The sequence below is a fragment of the Mytilus trossulus genome, chromosome 2, assembly GCF_036588685.1.
Source record: "Mytilus trossulus isolate FHL-02 chromosome 2, PNRI_Mtr1.1.1.hap1, whole genome shotgun sequence".
Classification (NCBI taxonomy): Eukaryota; Metazoa; Mollusca; class Bivalvia; order Mytilida; family Mytilidae; genus Mytilus; species Mytilus trossulus.
In genome coordinates, this window is record NC_086374.1 from 36,275,323 (window position 1) to 36,296,555 (window position 21,233).

At 31.2% G+C, this 21,233-nt stretch overlaps 2 protein-coding genes across 2 annotated transcripts; one reads left to right on the forward strand and one right to left on the reverse strand.

Annotated features, from left to right (window-relative positions):
• Positions 1–203: 203 nt before the first annotated feature.
• On the reverse strand, positions 204–10,524 carry LOC134707106 (integrin beta-1-B-like). Its single transcript, XM_063566626.1, has 8 exons — positions 10,254–10,524; positions 6,757–6,806; positions 4,971–5,128; positions 3,972–4,081; positions 3,285–3,371; positions 2,454–2,601; positions 1,002–1,097; positions 204–385 (listed from the first exon to the last, which is right to left on the reverse strand). Exons 1-8 carry the CDS (start codon positions 10,323–10,325, stop codon positions 306–308), a joined length of 801 nt encoding a protein of 266 aa, XP_063422696.1. The 5' UTR covers positions 10,326–10,524; the 3' UTR covers positions 204–305.
• Positions 10,525–13,524: 3,000 nt separating this feature from the next.
• Positions 13,525–20,084, forward strand: LOC134707107 (uncharacterized). Its single transcript, XM_063566627.1, has 5 exons — positions 13,525–13,971; positions 16,487–16,639; positions 17,997–18,129; positions 18,527–18,898; positions 19,488–20,084. The coding sequence occupies exons 1-5, from the start codon at positions 13,550–13,552 to the stop codon at positions 19,683–19,685; spliced, it is 1,278 nt and encodes a 425-aa protein (XP_063422697.1). The 5' UTR covers positions 13,525–13,549; the 3' UTR covers positions 19,686–20,084.
• Positions 20,085–21,233: the final 1,149 nt, after the last annotated feature.

The following is a 21,233-nucleotide window of genomic DNA, read 5'->3' on the forward strand; positions in this document are numbered from 1 at the left end:
CATACCGGGCAGTAAGTAAGTAAGTAACGGATAACTGTATTAGTTTAAGAGAATATTGATTGTCTATTAGCCGGAACGGGCGTAGCTCCGTTATTTGCACATATGGACACAAAACAAGTTAAAGTTACAAACGAAAATGCGGATGCTGAAGTTAAATTTGGTCTGATGGTTGTTAATAAACCAATCAATGGTAGAAATATTAATGATATTTAAAAAATTTATTAGGAAAATAAATTGACATCGTCAGTCATATTGGCACAAGTACAACATTACATATCATAAGTCTCTTCGCAAACTACACATTACTAAAACACCCATGTCAATACAGCAAGCAATGGTACGAAAACCATCGATGAATACATAACTCCACTGCTTTTAGGATTTTCTGCAAAAATAAAAAAGGTTTGAATAATTACAATATAAAAATCATATTTAAAAACTAGGAAAACAGTAATGTTTCTAAAACACATTTCTTGTCAATAATTCAAATTACTCATATTATATTGATACTGGTATTAAAGCATTTAAGTGTATATGATCGATTATGCGTCAAAAAGCTACAGTAAGCTGGTTTTAGCTACACAGTAACTGTGTACAATTTGGAAATTAGTATGGCGTTCATTATCACTGAACTAGTATATATTTGTTATGGGGCCAGCTGAAGGACGCCTCCGGTTGCGGGAATTTCTCGCTACATTGAAGACCTGTTGGTGAACTTCTGCTGTTGTTTTTTATTTGGTCGGGTTGTTGTCTCTTTGACACATGCCCCATTTCCATTCTCAATTTTATCATTTAATTTAGTTTGTCGTAGATTTCATATAGTAATATCAGAGTGATTTTATTGTGTAGGTTCTGTCACCACCTGCTAACTTTTCCAGGCGAATGTGATACAGTCTTTTGTAATTATTATGTTGTTTTTTTTCTTTCAGAAACATGAAAAGAACATTGTTTCCATTGGATAATGTCAGATTGAATATCTCTGTAGATATCTTTCATCTTACCTTCAATTCTAGAAGCAGCTTTGATCTGTATTCTTTTGATTTTATCTGTTTGTACAATGTAGGTTATTCCTTCGTATTCACACAATATTTCAGAATCTATATAAAAAAAATAAATTTCAAAATGCTCTTAAAGTCCTTTAATTCTCTACATTTTTCTCCAACCGGTTCCAACAATAAACGTTTATATATATTTAAAACTACGTTCAAACCTATGATTGCGTTGGATAAAAATATATATACATATATATGAGAAACGTATAGCTAGTCGACTACTCAGTTGTTCTAAGCGCTAAACAAAGTACAGTTGACGCTATCAAGATTACATGACATAGAAGCATGGACTGAATCAAGACTCAAGTTTCCTACTTATTCATTTCTTACAATGTTTAGCTTTTAAAATCTCGTTTTCAACATCATATTAGTATATTCTTTGACTCAAAGCGAGATAACTTGACTTTTATTCATTTTCACCTTTGTTGTCTTCCCTTGTTTAAAAGTATTATTTATTTGAAAGAATAATACTAGTATACTATTTACTGTTTAAAGAAGACAAATCTCACAAAACTTCTGTCTTTTGGGTTGGTGTCTTAAAGACGTATACACTTGTAACCGTTTACTCGTATTAATCCACTTCCATATGTCAATTACAAAACTAATAAATAGATTAAACATTTTAACCTTAACCAAAACAAGTCGCAAAATATGCTGTAATCATATCATTTCAGTTTGCTACAGTACAGGTCTAAAGACTTCGATAAATAATTATGGCCAAAAGGGATAAAGGGTAAATTATAATGAAATTGTATGCGACTGTCATACAAGTGAGATGTTTATCTAGCTATGATACCCGGTTTAATCCCCCATTTCTACATAATAAAATACCTTTACCAAGTCTGGAATTTGAAGTTGTTTTCCATTCGTTAAATGTGTTTGAACTTTTTTTTTCTATTTGATTACGGACTTTCCTTTTTGTATTTTCTCACAGTTGGTTATTTTTTGTTATTTTGCTTTTTCTTGTGACTTGATTTATTTGTGTTAAGGTAACAACACTTTCGGCACTATGGGCAATTTTTTTTCGGTCAGGGTTTTGGTGGAACAATCGGAGCACCCGGAAAAAAACAACAGACCTTTCAAAACTGATAATCTTTTTCAATCAAGATACGAGTTTCTCCGTTAAAAACAATCTGCGCTTAATAAAATTCAACTGTCTGTCACGGTATATTTAGATGAAAATAGAAAAAAACACCAATCACATAGTTAAGGTGTAGATCTTATCAATAAATGTATTTAAAAACGTCTAATAGAGGTATCTTCAATACTACGAGAAAATAGTTGCACAAATTTGAAAAAAAATACTTTGCCACTGAAATCAGATACTTATAATATATGTTTATGGACTTTTTTTGCATGCTCAATTATAAGAACATATTGTGATCAAATAAAAGCACGTACTTTGTAAATCTGTCTTTTCTACGTCGTCTACAAAGTTGACATTAATCTGACTACATTGTTCTTTACAACTTGTCTCGCCTTTGGAATTATCAGACCTCGTTAACATACATTTAACACATTCTTTGTTGGCATCACACGACTGACAATTCTACAGCAATAAAAATAAAAAATTTCTTACTGCACTCCAGTATAAAGTATATTGTATAGAAATGTATTCACGTTGTTCACACGTAGACTTACGAAGTGCATACAAATGTAATGTGTACAATGCTGAGTAATTTTCAATGTTAATCTTCACTGTAAATTTAACAGATAACTACTGATAGGATTTTGTTCATGAGAAAGATCGACGTATTGGTAGTACTACGGATCTTTAATTGTAGATTTAGATAGTTTTATTTGATCTGATACGCTTAGATAAAAAGTACTTGGAAAATGTTCATTATTTTTGGTGCCGGACATAAACAATTATTCAAAATGAAGATAGCAGTCTTTTTCACTGTTCAAATGAACAAATTAAATCAGATAAAATATATCAAATTGCCTTTAAAACTAATACCACAATTTTATTTTCAGTGTTTATTAGATATATTTCTTATTTCATTTCAAAGTTTACAAAAACATATGAATGTTGGTTTAACAAAAAAATACTTTTTAGAGCAAATTCAAAATCCAATGTGAGCGAAATTCCAGGCGTAGAAGGTAAATGATAAAATCATATATAAACTGAACGTTTTCAAACTCATCATTGGTTTGACATTTCTAAATGTATGAATGCGTTACAAGGCAAAAGTTGACGAAAGTGAAACACATTAGAAGTAACTACTTTACCTTGCATTCTGTGCATTTTTCCCCTGCGTAGTCTTTGTCACATCTACACTTGTTACACATACATTCACCGTGTCCTCCACAAATAGTCTATAAAAAGAAAGATTGTAGTCCTTAAATGGACAAACTACTCTATCCGATTTTGAGCGTGTTAGCTCTTAGGACAACAAATTGCAGGAAAACATATAACATTACTTTGAGGGGACAGGTGAACAGTAGAGTCTGGTCTAGATATCCCCGCCTATGTGCGTGTCCCATGTGTCTGATCTCAATTATGTATATTGTTTTTGTTATTTGGTAATTTTGCGTCAAAGACAGATCTTCTTTATCTTTTGTTATCGCACATTTGATATCACGGGTTTACATGTATTTAGAGTTTGACATAAAGCATAGACACCTTGCTATATTTGATGACTGCATGTTGACCATATAAATGACTTTTCGTTATTTTTGGGTCAGACTAAGTAGCGTATACACCGCGTCTTCCTCTTTTGATATATATACTTTATTTCTACAATAAGCATGAGTTTTAATGTCCCTCTGCTATCTTTCGACCCTCGTTTATCATATTAATCACAGCTATGAGAAATTTTGTCTAATACCCAATATTTTTCAGTTCATTGTTTGTGCCACTTTTTTTTTTATTAGGATCGGAATATATCAAAGGCATAAATGTATTATATCACCTACTCCATCATTTGCTGTACACATATCTTTCTTTGTTGAACATCCGCAGTTTTTACCATCAAAATTTTTATAACATTTACAAAATCCACAATCACAGACACCATGATCACTGCCTGTAATAAATTATACAAATAATATCTTTCCTTATCAACATGAACAAGTGTACTAGTACTAAGTCCTTTCTGATATTTCAACTATTTTTTTTTTGTGATTCAACATAAGATTGAATTTATAAATTTATTATTTGTACAGCTGTATACATATTTTTCTTAGAAACCCTACCCACACACAAATACACATCAGTAAAAAAATGGACAAACGTATCGATGCAGTTGTGTTTTTGAACATAAAAGCACAGCAATATGGAACAGTACGTCCATATATTGGCTATTGAGTTAATAATCAAAGGGAGAAAGTACTGTAACAGGTTAGTCGAATTGAATTCTTCAGCTCTGGTCGATTTACAATTTTACTAATTTGAGAAAATTATAGCAGAATCCGGAAATCATCATTATTTTCGTTTTATTATTCAGGATTTTGTTGCCCAATTTTTTGGCATTATTTATTTGAATTCTGGTAAAAATTCTTTGTTTGTTTATACCCTGGGAGAGACAATAGACGTCCCTTTCCTTTATATACTATTTGAAATATATATATTTACTCTCTTTCTCTCTCTCTCTTTGATGCTGATTTATATGTTTTGTGTTTTTCTTCTTTTTTAAACATAAAAAGTGTGTGTATTAAACTTATTGCCAATACATATGCTTTTCTGACATTATTTCCCTAACAAAAATATTAATTAAAATATCGTTTTAAAGGTTAAAACAATAAACATACATTAGAGCTGGTTAAGTTTTCTATAATTTTCAAATAATTCGTCCCAAAAGTAGTACAACACACTGTAAACATTTTATTGAGAAAGCTCAGATGGGATTTTTCTAATTTTCATTTATGGACTAAAAGAAATGCACTACTAAATAATTGTGGGGACCACATATTTACCTCCACAAACCAACCCATTAAATGACGGACAACTAGATGGATCACATTCACACCATGTTCCAGTGTATGTCAGTGGTAAATCGCCTCTACTTGAATAACAATGGCAGTTACCACAAACACAATCTCCTCTCCCAGAACATACATCTGTTGATCCTGGACTACATAGTGATTAGAAGATTTGCACGATTATTAAGATTTATTAAAGACAACGCTGTTTGAATTAAAACATCCTTATATTCAGTAAAATATGTGTGAAATAACAAAACGTTATTGATAAGTTACCATGTGTAGATAACCTAAAACATTATTCTTTTGAATAAAGACTTTTTGAAAGAAAAAATGATTATCTCCCAATGGAAACTTTCTACAAACACATTGCAATTTACTACATATTTTCTTAAAAATGAAATGTTTAATTCACATTATGTCTAATTCTTATCAAATTCATATAGAAAACTTTTCGAAAGAAAAACTTCATGAAAGCTTAGTTTGGACATTTGTATAGCAATTCAAAATAACAACATTTCACCTTCAGCATGGAAATGACTATAATATATCTATATATACAAACAGTTATACCTTTTTTGTCACAATTTAACACCATTAAAGTGGAATTAAATTCTTATGGGATTGTAAGCATGTTTATTTTATCACCTTGCACTTTCTTGACTTAGCTGTGGTTTTTTCTACAGCAGTTTGTCTAAAATTCTGACCAGTTGAACAGTTTGATTAAATAAAACAAATTGCAATTTGGTCAGAATTTTGAATAAGTCGCAATTGGTGGAGAGCAACAGTAAAGTCACAGTGACAAAATGGACCTTGAAGGAGTAAATAACTTCATATATGGTCGACTTTGCCTGAGATAAACAAATATATGTATTAATACAATGACCTATATATCTGCTAACATCTACGTCATTTGGTGTCTTGTTGATACTTGTCTCATTGGGAATAAAGTCAACACAGATACGTGATTATAATGCATCTCTTTATTTTATTTCATGTTATATATTTGATAGTATTTGAAAAGTAAGACTCTAGATAGTTATCCCGCATTGAAGATTTTCATGTGAAATTTCAGTCAGATACTTTGATGATTTTTGGGCAGTCGTACAAAACCTCATTTTAAATAACATGAACACTAAAGCTATAAAGCTTCAATACATTTTGGTTGTTTTGGAACGTTTGCTTGGTGTTTTGTATAAATTAAATTGATTTGTTTCATACATATATAACGACTCTGGTTTTAATTAAATATTGATAGCACGGAAACACGGAAAGTTTGAAAGTTTTGACTCGATAGAAATAATTTCAGGTTAAGCATAAATTAAAGTGTGTTCTTGCAAAAAGATGTAAGTCTTAAAGGTTCATAAATAGCAACAACAACAAACAAAAACAAGGTTTGCAGTATTCGCCAAAGCTTTTGCTGAAATGTTTATAAAATTGGATAATTGTTCAACTGAATTTTTAAGAAATAAAAATATTAAAGCCAGCGGTGTACTGATACAACGCGAAGACACCCTATTTTGGCTCTCAGTCAATTATCGGTATTTTGGTGATATGGGTGAATACAATGGATTAAAAAAAAATATATATTATTTTCAAAATTTGACAGCGTTTTATTAACTTATTATTTTGTGTTGCTTTGTTAAAGACATTTATATAACTTCTTCATTTTTCACATTTAATTTTATCAACTGCGGTTAGTCGTGCATAAGGCGTTTTAGTTTATTGAAAGATTTTATACGTTTTTATCATCTTATCTATTTATGAAATATCTACTCACAGAACACATTGGCTTTTTTCATCTGTGCAAAGCTTACGTCTGTCAGGAGTCTGCAAAGAGAATTACGAAAGAGAAGATGAAAGTTTAAACATTTATATGATAATTGTATAACCCATCTTAACATATATCATAAAAAAAATCATCTTGGGAGAAAAACTGCTAAATCCATTACATTGTTTAATAATGCTAGCTGTTTATAAACCAAAAGATGTGAACAGCTATAATTAATTAAAAACAGCATGATTCACTGACATTATAGAATTCAACAAAATTTAAGAGCGTGCCAAACGTTTAGTTGCATACTTTCAGTCAATTAAAATAGATATGGATTATAATAGTTTCTGACGAGATCTGAAATATATACGAGAAAACTGAAATTATACCGAAAAGAAAGACAAAAAAATACCTTGTACTGTAAGTCTTCTTTTTTGTACAGAAACGTTTTTTAATGATTCAACTGGGCAAGTCGTAAGGAAACTAATACTTTTGAGAAACAAATATATATTAATTTCAGAATTATGTATACATCAAATTCTGAAATATTTCACTTTAAGGAAATTCATTGGAATTAGCGTCCATTTTTAGAGAAGCATACAGTTAAAAAAAACTAATAATGAGATTTTCTTGTTTGCAACTGCATGGTGAAAATGATTAAACAAAATGTATCTATTGTGCTTGAAGTCTTCTCATTACTTTGTCCAATTTTCCTTTAAAAAGTTGTCTCAAGAATGTGTATTTTGAAAATTTAAGAAGTTCCATATCAGTTTAAGGAGACGGCGAACAACAAGCTATAAAGGACCCCAAAATAACTTGTGTAAAACCATTCAAACGGGAAAACCAACGGATTATGTAATACAAAACGAGAAACGAGAAACACGTATAAATTACATAAACAAACGACAACTACTGTACATCAGATTCCTGACTTAGGACAGGTGCAAAAATTTGCAGGGGGACTAACAACACGAACCCCACGAAGAACTAGAGGCTCTAAAGAGCCTGTGTCGCTCACCTTGGTCTATGTGAATATTAAACAAAAGGACACAGATGGATTCAAAAAATGACAAAATTGTGTTTTGGTGATGGTGATGTGTTTGTAGATCTTACTTTACTGAACGTTTTTGCAGCTTACAACTACATGTATCTCTATCTATAATAAATAAACTTGGCCAAGTAGTTTCAGTGGAAAAAGTTAGTAAAAAAATTCAAAATTTTGTGAAAATTGTTATAAATTGACTATAAAGGGCAAGAACTCCTTAGGGGGTCAATTGACTATTTTGGTCATGTTGACTAAATTTTAGGTTTTACTTTGCTGTACATTATTGCTGTAACAGATTATTTCTATCTATAATAATATTCAAGATAATAACCAGAAACGGCAATTTTTTCTTAAAATTACCAATTTAGGGGCAGCAACCTAACAACGGGTTGTCCGATTCATCTCAAAATTTCAGTGCAGATAGATCTTCACCTAGTTAACACTTTTATCTATGTCAGATTTGCTCTGAATGCCTTTTTTTTAAGATATAAGCCAAAAACTGCATTTTACCCTAATGTTCTATTTTAAGCCTTTGCATCCATATTGGTTCGTTTGACGGGTCACAGCACAACTTTTTTTTTTAAATACCAGAATGATTATTGTCGCAAAGTTTGGTTTAATTTGGCCCAGTACTTTCAGAGGAGAAGATTTTTGCATAGATTACTAAGATTTTCGAAAAATGGTTAAAAATTTACTATAAAGGGCAATGGCTCCTTAAGGGGTCAACTGACCATTTTGGTCATTTGACTTATTTGTAAATCTTACTTTGCTGAACATGATTGCAGTTTACAGTTTATCTCTATCTTTAACAATATTCAAGATAATAACCAAAAAGGGCAAAATTTCCTTAAAATTACCAATATAAGGGCAGCAACCTGAGTAAACAATGGGTTGATCGATTCATCTGAAAATTGCAGGGCAGATAGATCTTTACCTAGTAAACAATTTAATCCTGTCAGATTTGATCTAAATGCTTTTGTTTTTGACAGATAAGCCAAAAACTGCATTTAACCCCAATGTTCTTTTTTTAGCCATGGCGGCCATCTTGGTTGGTTGGCCGGGTCACCGGACACATTTTTAAACTAGATACACCAATGATGATTGTAGCCAAGTTTGGTTTTATTTGGCCCAGTAGTTTCAGAGGAGAAATTTTTTGTAAAAGTTAACAGACGACGACGACGACGACGGACGACGGACGCAAAGTGATGAGAAAGGCTCACTTGGCCCTTTGGGCCAGGTGAGCTAATGATGAATTTAAAAGTGCTTAGAATAAATCAACATAACAAATAAGATGTTGCACGATTGCTAATGAAAAAACTCTCTACAAGAGAACAAATTTCGGCTCGTTTGATCGTCAAACAGTTCTCAATTTGAAATTAGTTAATGAAGATTCAACGCTTTTTTTACCGTTAGGAGATTTACATATGTCTCGTGTCTGATATATGACATTACTTATGGAGGTAGATAGAGGCAACAGTAGTATACCGCTGTTTAAAACTCATAAATCGATTGAGAAAAAAACAAATCCGGGTAACAAACTAAAACTGAGGGAAACGCATCAATTTAAAAGGAGAACTACGACACAACATTAAAATGTAACGCACATAGAAAAGAACTATAATATAACAATGGCTATTTTCCTGACTTGGTACAGGACAGTGGGGTGGTGGTTTTGTGGCATACCAAAAAATACAATAATAAATGTATCTATGTGATATGACATATCAAGAAGAAACGTTATATTGGAAATAGAATAAATTAAGCACATGCCTGGTCATCTATGACACAGAATCAGAATTAATGTTGCTACATAAAATTGAACGGTGCTCAATAATGTTATAATCTTAGTCTACCGATTTTTGGTCAATTAAAAAACAATGTTTAAAATTCTTTAGACTTGCGTTGTCAAAATCGATGACATGTAAAACTGATGAAAATATTGTTTTGTATTCAAAAATAAAACAAAGCCAATCAGAAAAAAACCATGATTATCTCGTATGATTGTGAACAAGATAAGATGACTGTCTATTAAAACATATTTTTGTAAAATAAGTGCACTAAACGTAAAAAGGGAAGCTGTCAATAAAAACAAGTGCAAGACTTATGTCACTTTTACATTTCTTACCTCTACAGTTCCCTCTACATGCTCTAGATTAAATATTTTTAACGAAGTATTAGTTGTCTGCTTTTATTACAATATACCAGTATTTGTATTAAGTGTACATTCTTTTTTTCTTTTCTTTTTTTAAATGATAGTCTAAGAACTAAGAACTTCACTCTGTTGATATTTTCTAACAAAGATTTGTATACTATGTATATGCATAATATTTTGTTGATTTTTCACGTTACATGCGTTATGTGTAGTAGATTGGATCTAGTAGATGTAAAAATAGCTTTTGCTATTAGTGTATCAGTAATTCAAAAAAAACTTGTTATTTTCAAAAATGTTTATGATTACCTGTGTAGTTAGCTCCCCAGAAATTCGTCCAAGAACACAAATTAAAACAGCAAAATCGAAAATCATATCCATTGATTTGTTCTCAAACTGTTTTCAGTCATATATATCGAACTTCGTTTTCCTCTGCCAGCTGTATAAATGTTATCACTCAATGCAGTAAAAAAAACTTCATGTGTAGATGAACGTGATAAGTGCTTCAACAGAACAACTGCGTAGGTATTAGTGAATATATAAAAGTATATTGAATTGAAATAGTATAGCTAATAACACCAATGACCTGCAGTTTCCGTCTCTTAGTATTTCCTTCATTAATTGCCTTTTTAAAGAAATCTACTTGTTAAAAAGATACTATATGATATTGCAATTTTAAGTCATGTAAAACCTCAGGCTAATACATATAAAGTTCATCTGTACAATTTGATATCTATATGTACATGTAATACTAGGAACCAGTGAAATGTATAAGAAATGTACATGGGAACTATCAAGTATAATTATAATTTTAAACCGTTTGTATCAATTAACGAAAAATAAAATGCTTATTTTAGATGCAGGAAGTCGAAAATTGTCGTACGTAGAAGTAGAAGTGATAATTAGGTTTTTTTCCCACTAATTTGACAACGACATATCATATACATGTATATCTATGTAACGTAAATCTTTGATAGTATGTTCAGTTATATAAGATATCGTTTGGTATTTATTTAACAGTGTTAAATTCCATAGGCTTCGTAATATTTTAAGAAATGGGAAAACCAATTTATTTAATTTTTCAGATTTTGTCCGATAAGAATAAATTTATTATTATTTGATGTCTTCGGAGGAAAAATAGTTAATCATAAATTATACACATAACTCTATTTGAATCATAAAAAGGAACATTGAAAACAATAGCAAGCAAAGATTAGATTAAAGTACAGAAACAACATGCATCCACTGAGCTGATGATACCATTGGGGACATACAAGCAATGGTAACTATACCCAGTGTTATATAGTAAATGCTATTTAAACGTGTTAAAACATCATAATTTCACAAGAATAAAAAAGGGTCACCTCATTAAACCATTACTCGATTATACAAAATAATTTCTATTGTTTAAAGAAAATTATGGAAGATCCTGTAAATGTTACAAATTAACATGACATTGATGCAAGTACAGTTATGTGTATAGAAAGAGCAATTTCAAAATAGAAAACCACAAAAAAAAATAGATAAACTGTTAATTGTGTTGGCATGTTAAAAGCATGTGAAACGTGCAAAGATAATAGAGAAGATGCAGTACTTAGCTTTTGTGTAAAGGAAGTAAATTTATCTTCAACAGAACTTCTATTTCATTAGTAAATCTTTTAAATGTGTGGTGATGATGGATGGTATTTACGTTCATTGTCTAAACATGCAGTTAAACCTTCGATATTGAGACAACTAACAAGCAAAAACCAAAGAATAAATCTTTAAACAATCAAAGGTTACTGTATGGATATACAAGAATCAGAAAATCCAATGCTTCATAGTAAGCTATTTTGGATCCTGCATGGAAAGAAACCCCGAGAAACGATTAAAAAGATGAACCAGAATTGCCTACAAAAAACAAAATTTAATATGTCGAATTAAAGATAGCAAAGGGTTTTTATATTATCAAATGTCAAATGATCTTACCAATTTAATCAGATGTCTTATAAAATATATACAACAAGAAAGTTTCCTCATTAAGGTATCGTGTATTGTTTATAAAATATCTTATATCTTTTTAATAAATATATATATGTTTTGAACAAATACTTTATGGGATGTCTTGTATTGTTTATAAGATATTTTTAAAAGTATAAAATATAGTATTTTCCTAATTGGATATTATATAAAGGCGTAAAAGTTTTTGCAGAGACAAGTGCCTGTGACCAAATGTATCATTTCCCAAAACTTACATGTTTGATTTAAAAACGATGTCCTGAAGTCATCACGATTAGAGATTTTTTGTTGTCAAATAATCGAATAGAAATGCAAATGTCATGGTATGAACATATCTTAACATTAATATGATAACATCTGGGAACATCAATAGATACATGTATGTTTTAAGAGTAAGCACATAAGCCAACTGTACTACAGCCCGTCTGGCCTATGCTAGCCTTGTATGTGTGTGTGTGTGGTTTTTTTTTCTATTACAATTTTTTGGTAGGGACCGGCTGATGCCCGCATCTGGCCGCAGTAATCTCTCGCTGTGTTGAAGACCCATTGGTGGTATTTTTCGGCGGCTGTTTTATGCTCTTTGATGATTGTTTTTTAAAGCACATTTCCCATTTGCATTAACAAATTTATTGTGTATTGTCTATTCTTGAAGAGCCTGTTTATCCCCCCCCCCTCCCCATTGTACTTTTAATGTAGATCTCTGATTGTGTTATGCTCATGACGCGAGTTAGGTAGATCAGAGTTTTATTAAGAATGGTTGAAACCTCGGCTGTGTCTCCTTTGGCCACAAAAAGTCACAGGACACTGAAAAGTCACAATTCAGTTTTGAGATTATTTTTCTTTGAACAAGAAAACAGTTTAACCCTTATTTTGAAAATATTTTTTTTGTGTTATTCTTTAAGTTTTATATATATATGTGAAGCTACTTTGTAATTAAACATTATACAGTAATAATTACATTAGATGTATGTTTCATTGTAACTCTTTATTCTGATTGGCTAACTGCACATCTTGTGTTATTCCTTAAGCAATTGCATCACTCAATAAAACTTTTCATTCTTGATAACACGTGGTCACAAAATAAAGTGCACAGGTAAATTAAATAAAAACTTGTTAAAAAATCGTGTTTTCAGGATTCTAGCTAAAAAAAATGTAATTATAAGTATTGAATGCTTCTTTTTGTAACTTCATAGGGTTGTAAAAGCGTTGACCGTGCGCACATTTTTAGAATGAAGCGCGGGATACAAAATGTACTTCGGTCAACGCTTTTACACCCCAATAAAGATCAATAAAGTTACAAAAAGAAGCATTCGATTCTTAATCGTGACTTCTCTATTCCAAGTAGTTAAATATTTACATATAAAAATCACAAAGTTTTAATGAACTAAATTAATTGGAACGAATTGATCATTATCTGTATCTGTATGTATACGTTGAAGATACCAATTCTGGCTTTTACTCAACGGGTACAATGTACGAATTGTCCAAATCTTGAACGAACTGGCTTGGAACGAATCGGACTTGGAAGGAATTAACTATTGGCGTACGAGACAGAATCAGGACGACAGTATTTGGGGCGAACGTATACGATATCGGACCTAGTAAAAATGGCAGCTCTCAAAAGAAAACATGATTTTGAAGATGCGCGAACTTCAAATTGTACAAGCAAAGCATTGCCTACGAATGTTTCGAGTTGGAATTTACAAAACTTAACATCTTTAGGTATTTCTTATTCAAAAAATAGTTTAACTTCTCCATTAGAAGTTTTAGATAGCGTCCCGTTTATTTGTAAAGACGTTTCAGACGATTGCAAAAGTTTGATCAATTACCTGTCAGACTGCATTGATTTTACTATATCAACAAATAAGCATGGCATTATATTTGAGGAATCTCATGACGAACATTTGTCAAGAAGACGAGAGTACAGATCTGACGTTGCGAGAAGAATGGTTGAAACAGTTGATCAGAATTTGAATAAGTTGAAATTAAATTACTCTACTTTTGTAGAATCAGGATCATTAGGTTCGAGGTACATAATATTATAAACAGACATCCCCCTTTTCTGTAAAAAAATTGGTTAATTATATAAGGAATCACTTAAGCATGTCCAGAGTGTCCCCCTTTTCTGAGGCAGCCAGTGGGCCCCTAGTCCAAATAATTATGATGTCTGGCAAAGCTATATTTTTTTTTCTGGGACGCCGTAGGAAGGCGTCCCAGAAAAAAAATAGCCTTTCGAGATGTCATAATTATTTGGACTAGTGGGCCCCAACTAATGAAAATGTCATCACCCGCCACTGAGGATAACTGGTCATGTCAGGTGATGAAATTGTATTGAACCTGGGATGATGAAGGTGTGAGGCCTGTAAGCGCCCAATCAGGGGCGGATCCAGCCATTTTAAAAAGGGTGGGGTTCCCAACCCAGGACAAAGGGGGGGTTCCAACTATATGTCCCCATTCAAATGCATTGATTGGCCCCAAAAAAAGGGGGGTTCCAGCCCCCGGAACCCCTCCTGGATCTGCCAATGCCAATACAGGTTTGCACCTCACATGTTTGCCCCTGAAGTACGTTTGCACCCTACACGTTTGCGCCCAAATTTTTTTTGAATTTCAGTTGGATTGTTGGATATATTTTATGTGAATATATACGATGTATCAAATAACTCTATTTTCTGGAATAAAATTTGTGGAATTATTTAATTATTAATTTGATTATGAATTTTATAAAACATTGTTAAACGTTAATTATGTATGATTACTGTAAATTGGTATTTATACACAGTGAAAAAGAAAAATGTACATGATTATAGCAATACAGTAACCAACACATGATTGGGAATAATTCAACACAAAAATTAAAAATACTTGTTGTCAGACATGTCAGAATCTCACTTTATTTATATATAATTAGAAACAATGAAAAAAATATATATTTACAGCAATACACTTACCAAAACTTGATTACAAGTTATCAAACACAAAACCAATAGAAATTGGGCTCGAACGTGTCTGACCAATTTTGATCACTCATCAACTTGTAGGAGTCGATATTTGCAACTTTTTGATTCTGGTCAATTATTTCTTGTTTAACAATATTAGACTTATTCAAGTCATATTTTGCCTTAAATTAAAGGGAGACAAATCCTAAAACTTACAAATTTAGACCTCTATGAGTCAAAAGCAGATTCAGACTTATTTATGTCTGAGCTCTGACTGATGATGCAAACCATCTTTTGGTGCGAAGGTGTAGGGTGAGAAAGAGAAAGGGGGCGAATGTGAATGGGCTGTGAACATTATTGGGGCCAAACAGACCCGATTCGTGCTTTTTAGTGGGTTTACCCCAAATGACCAGCCAAGTAGTTTTTAATTTTGTTTTATTTTTAATAAACGTTTATTTTAAATTTTTTCACTTAGAAAATATGTCAAAGTTCAATGAAGTTACTGACCATGCTGACAAACACTATTTGAGATTTTTGCTTGTCAACTTATATATATATATATATATCATGGTATGAAGAGTTTTTTTTTTTTTTTTTTTTTTTTTTTTCTTCCCTGCACTACAGCCGTCCCGCTAGACCACACGACCACCTGGGCTAACATTGTTAGGTTGATGTTTAGACGAGTTGTATATATATATCATGTATATAGAGGGATAAGTCAACCCGCAAACATCTCAAATGGTGTATGTCTGCAGTACCTTTCACATATATTTATAGATTATCGTTGATTATCTCAACGATATTGATTTTCTCGCTTGAGCTGGTACAGCGAAAGTGAGAAAAGCAATCGAGTTGAGATGACCAATGATAATCTGTTTATCGCTATTTTACCTGTGACGACGTTGTCAATTTCAATATCAATTTCGTTAGCAACGCCACGTGGCTCCTTAGTTTCTAGCAATAATTTTTCCATATCAAGCGAGAAGCATGATATGAAAATTATCACAAAAAAATATCAAAGGAAAAATGCACAAAATAGCGATAAATATGTATACGAGTATAAAATGAAAACTACGTTCAAACCTATGATTGCGTTGGATAAAATCTGCAATTTTTATATGTGTGCATGTAAAACAAATTTCGTTGTAGAAGGGTCTAAAAACAGCACAAACAACATTTTCCAAAAGACCAAAAAAGTGAAAAAGTATATTTAAACAAAACGCATTTGACTTACAGGTCGAACAACTGATGTTCTTTAACCCTGCTGACTGCCATTGGCGATTGCCAAATAAAATTGATCACAAGATGTAACAAAATGGATCTTAGATTAATAATATAAATTGAATACTACATTATATATGTTTGGAAATAGTTTTGCCTTAAATTCTGATGTACTTAAATTTTATATTTGATACTATAATAACATGAATTGATGTACAATGTACATGTTGTACATACATGTACATGTACCACTGCCTACATATTTATGTACAATATACAAAATGGTTTATTGTAATACTATATATAAAACTGTAAATTTCATAATTTGCAAAAAACAAAAATGTATTTAATTCCACTATGATTATATAAATATATTGTTATTTGTAGAGAAAATATTCCATTGATATATGCAGCAGCAGTCCACTTCATTCTTCGAGTTAGAGAAGTTGTTGTTAGAACATTAAAAGGTGATAATTCTGATGAGCAGTTCTTCACAGATTTGATGTTAAAATTTGGAGAGATGTTTTGTATGATTTCTGAGTAAGTATGAAAGTAAATTTCTGTAGAAATTTTATCATGATTTTATGAATGGGGGTTCCTGTTTTCAATCTTGTTTTAAAAATAATTAAATTTATAATTTTTAAATTATCAACATGATCAATATTTGCAATACAGCTGGAAGTATACAGCAGTCCAGACTTAGTCTACTGTAAATTCAGAAATTAATGGGAGGTTTTTATTAATGCGAAAAATGCGACTGAGTTGTAAACGCAATAATTTAAACTCGCATTTCGAAATATTTTATATGAATTTAACAGGATTTTTTTCAAAATCGTAAAAATTATAAAATCGCATTTAAGTTTAAAATGACAAAATCGCAATAATAAATGCACGCAATAATTTCTGAATTTACAGTATTTTGTTTAACATTTTGCCATTCTCTGCATATCTGAATCCTGTTTTAGGCAAAAGAACCACAGAATTATCTACCCTTTATTCTCTGAATACCTAGAGCATGAAGAGCTGATAAGTGATTCTTAACAATGAAAGTAACACTCAGATCACTCTTTCCTTATTTAAGTTGATAAAAATGTAAGTGTGCATGCATGTGGTTGTTGAATTAGTATTGAAAATGTTGTATTTTTAAATATTGATTGATATAAAATGGATGTACTTTTAGAGTGTGTGTTATACACCCAAGTTTTTAAAATTATAAATTACTTGTTGAAAATTAATAAAAATTATAAATAGACACGACTCTTTAAATCTCTTTCCTGAGGTGTACCTCCCTGGAAGTGTACCTTCATGTAGATTGTCAGAAGTTATAAAATACAGATAATGCATTTTTGTAAACATTGTATAGGAACATTGAAAGAAAACAAATTGTACAAGTTGAAGAGTAACAAGGCAAATAAACATGTATTAATAATTGATATTTCAATATGGAATGCATCTGTGAAGTAAGTATGTGCAAAATAGAACGAAGACGAATTAATGACAGTTAATCAGAACTGAAATACACATGTACATAGTTAATTTTCTGGCATTTCATGTCTTGTTCAGGACGAGATAAGTCTGTAATTCTTTATCTCATTTAAGGCAATACTAAAGTGGTTGCTGTATCTCAGCTGCATCATATATAATGAAACCAATCAGAATCTATCATGTGATAAGTGATTAATTCAAGATGGCATGTATTTCCACTGAAACTAATAGCTGCACACAGTAATGCGAAGCAGCAAATGCTTTGAGAATGAGCATGTTAAATTAAAATAACATTTGCAAAGAAATGACATGCAGTTAATTTACATAAATTTACATGACTAAAATGATTTATAAATATTGATATTATATTAATTGTTTTACAGCTCTGATAGACCTCTGATTTATTTTTTAGTTCTGGTGGTTCAAAACAAAGTTTTTTTAGAGTTGGTGACACAATGGTTTCATCTGTTCCTGATATCCGTTACAGTTTAATAGATTTAAGAGATCTCCCCTTTCAAACAGTAACTGTTGTTTCTGTTGTTAAGGTAAGTTCTGAAAAAATTGGATGATATAGATTTTTTGAGCATTAGATACATGTGAATAAATCATTGGCATGTGGCAATGATATTATTTCTCATACCATTATCAAGTGGAATGGGGGTTAAAACAAATCACAAAATATAGTCTGTAAAATATTTTTTTTCATGAATATTGCAATTTCAATGCAAAACTGAGGAAGTTTTTTGTGAAGATTTTGGCGTGTTTATTTATATACCCCTCCATGGAGCCAGTTAGAGCCACAAACTTTTACCTTAGCTGCAGTGAAGATAATGCCACCAATAGGACATATTCCTTGAAAGATTTCTCCTCCAAAAGTTAACAAGTAGAGATGTTAATGTTTACCAATATGAATTAAATTTTTGCACAATTTGATTTTGATAGGTGAAAAAGATGAGCAACTTAAGATGCAACGGTGAAAATTGTCCAAAATCTAATCAAACTGTCAGCTCAATGGAAGATCAATGTGCAACATCAGATCAAAGAGAGCCATCTGTCGCCCATAAAGTAAATAATACAGCTTCAACATCATCAGTAGGGAGAAGTTGTCAGTTCTCAGCCACTGCAGCAGTTTCATCAACTGTTAGCTCTGCAGAAAATAAAGACATTGGTTCTTCTTCTTCAAGAATGAGTGATTTTAATATACATACACTTGATCCAACAATACTAGGAGAACATGGTGGAGAACTTTTGGCAGAATATGAAACTGTTGCTACCCGTCCATATGTTATAGGAATCATTGTACATGGAACAAAGGTATAGTAGAGTTATAGTCATATGAAGTGTAGAACATGTACAAATGATATATTTATTAATATAATCACAAATCTTATTGCATGTATCATGTCTATGAAATATGATACATGTAGATCTACATGATCTATATGAACATTTTCTAAAATATTTTTTTTCAATGTTTTTTTTATGTAAAAAATGTTCCATTTTGAAACTTATAAAAAAATGAGTAATTTGTTGCTTTTTAAGTTTTAGATAGGTATATAATTTATATGTAGTCCTTTAGAAATATTGGAATTTATTATTTTGACAATTTTAATAATCATGATAATGGTTGAAATGGAGACTATGTACCAAAACAAATAGGAAAAATAAACCAAAAGTTGTCCATATATAATTTATTCAGTGCTTGTTTCTAAAACTATATATTAATAAAAAGGATGTTCAGCATGTTCAGGAAAATCATAGGTGTATTTTTTTTTTCAAATATGAATATGGGATTTTGAGATTATAGTGCACCATCTAAAACACACCTGATTTTTATGCTCAACTTTCAAACAATTTTTCCAGATATAACAACAGTTATTTATTTATATACCTTTAATTTCAGATAATTGTTACTTGTTTGCAGTTACAAGAAGATGACTATGATGAAATAAAACAAAATGGTAAACTTTCTGATGATCATCCAGTGGACATAACTTATTCAAGACCATTTGACATATTCTATCCAGAGGACAGGAAGATTTTGTACAGAGTATTTTTTAGACTTTCAGACAAATGCTGTGCTAACTCATCTACCAGCTGAGAGCTCTTGATTAGTTTAAGAAAAAATTAATGCACCATGCATAAAGCCAAAGCCAAGTTGATCAGTTCATCTCCTCGAAGTTTAGGAAGAACAAAATGGAAACCCTTGACAAAGATTGGTGTTGTAGTGCTTATGTTATAAGACATATCTGAGATCTTATCTCAATAACTATATATACCATGTATAAATCATGTTAATATGTGTAGGGATGAAACTGGATGTAATATCAGCATCCAGGCAATTGTTGATTACAGAGACCTAGAGTCATGCTACATTGACTAGTTTTACTTCTGCATTCATATCTCAGAGTGTGGACCATCTAATCCTCTTGAACTTAAGAATGGCATGCATGCAAAGAATACATGTATATATGTTTATTTGTAATAAAGTTTAACTTGACATGTGTTATACTTTAAAATGTGCAAATCATTTTAGTTGGTATGCATGGAATAGGTAAACACCTTGAAGAGAAATAACCTAAAATTAATGCTCTCTTTGCTAGTTTTATTGCTTTTCAAAATTTTACACACTCTGTTTTCTCCTAATAATTGTTTCAGGCACCAGTGTCAAGCAGTAATTGTGTAAATGAATATATGCTGCATCAAATAACTTCACTACCCTGTAATTTAGTTTTGAGCCAAAACTTTAGAAATTTAAGTTAAAAAATCATACTTATACATCTAAATGTGTGCAGAGATGCACTTTTGAAGAGTTAAATGACGATAGAAATTCACTGTTGCTCATTAAATGATGAATTGACTTTGGTCAAATGTTTCTTTCAAAATCACATCTCAGTATCTTTTTGTTTAACAACCTAACATGAAGCAAACTTGATTTGTTTTTGTAAGAATTTTTTTTAAATAAAGTTTTATATTTTACATAGATATGACTTCATTTGATATCAAATAGTATAAAAACTTTATTCAATATTTCTGGGAGAAGAAATTATAGTTCTTAAGCTTTTAAAAGGGCATCAGGATTACTGAAATGCAATATTCAACCAATAGTAATTCTTTAAACAAACCCATTTTCAAAGCCAATTAATCTCTTTGTTTTAGTTAGGCATATACCCATTGGTGGCCTTCGGCTGTTGTCTGCTCTAAGGTCCGGTTGTTGTGGCTTTGACACATTCCCCATTTCCTTTCTCAATTTTACTCTGTACTTTATTTAAGACATGTTTATTTTATAAATGACAAATATAGAAATGGAAACATGTGGTTTGATTGCCAACAAGACTACTCTCCAACAGAGACAAAATAATGTAGCAGTTTACATCTTTAGTGCACCATATGTCCTTTAACTATGAGCAAAACCCATACTGCATAGAAGCTATAAACGGCTCTGATATGACAAATGTTAAACAATTCATACGAGAAAGCTAAGTTCTGATTTATGCAGAAAACAATATACGAAAAATAAATATGATATTCTGCAACAGAGGATTACCACAGATTAACATACTCTGGTCTAAGGACAGACAAATACAGAATGCCAGATTTAAAAAAAAATCCTACAACCAACCCTCCCCCTTACCTGGGACAGTTGTGT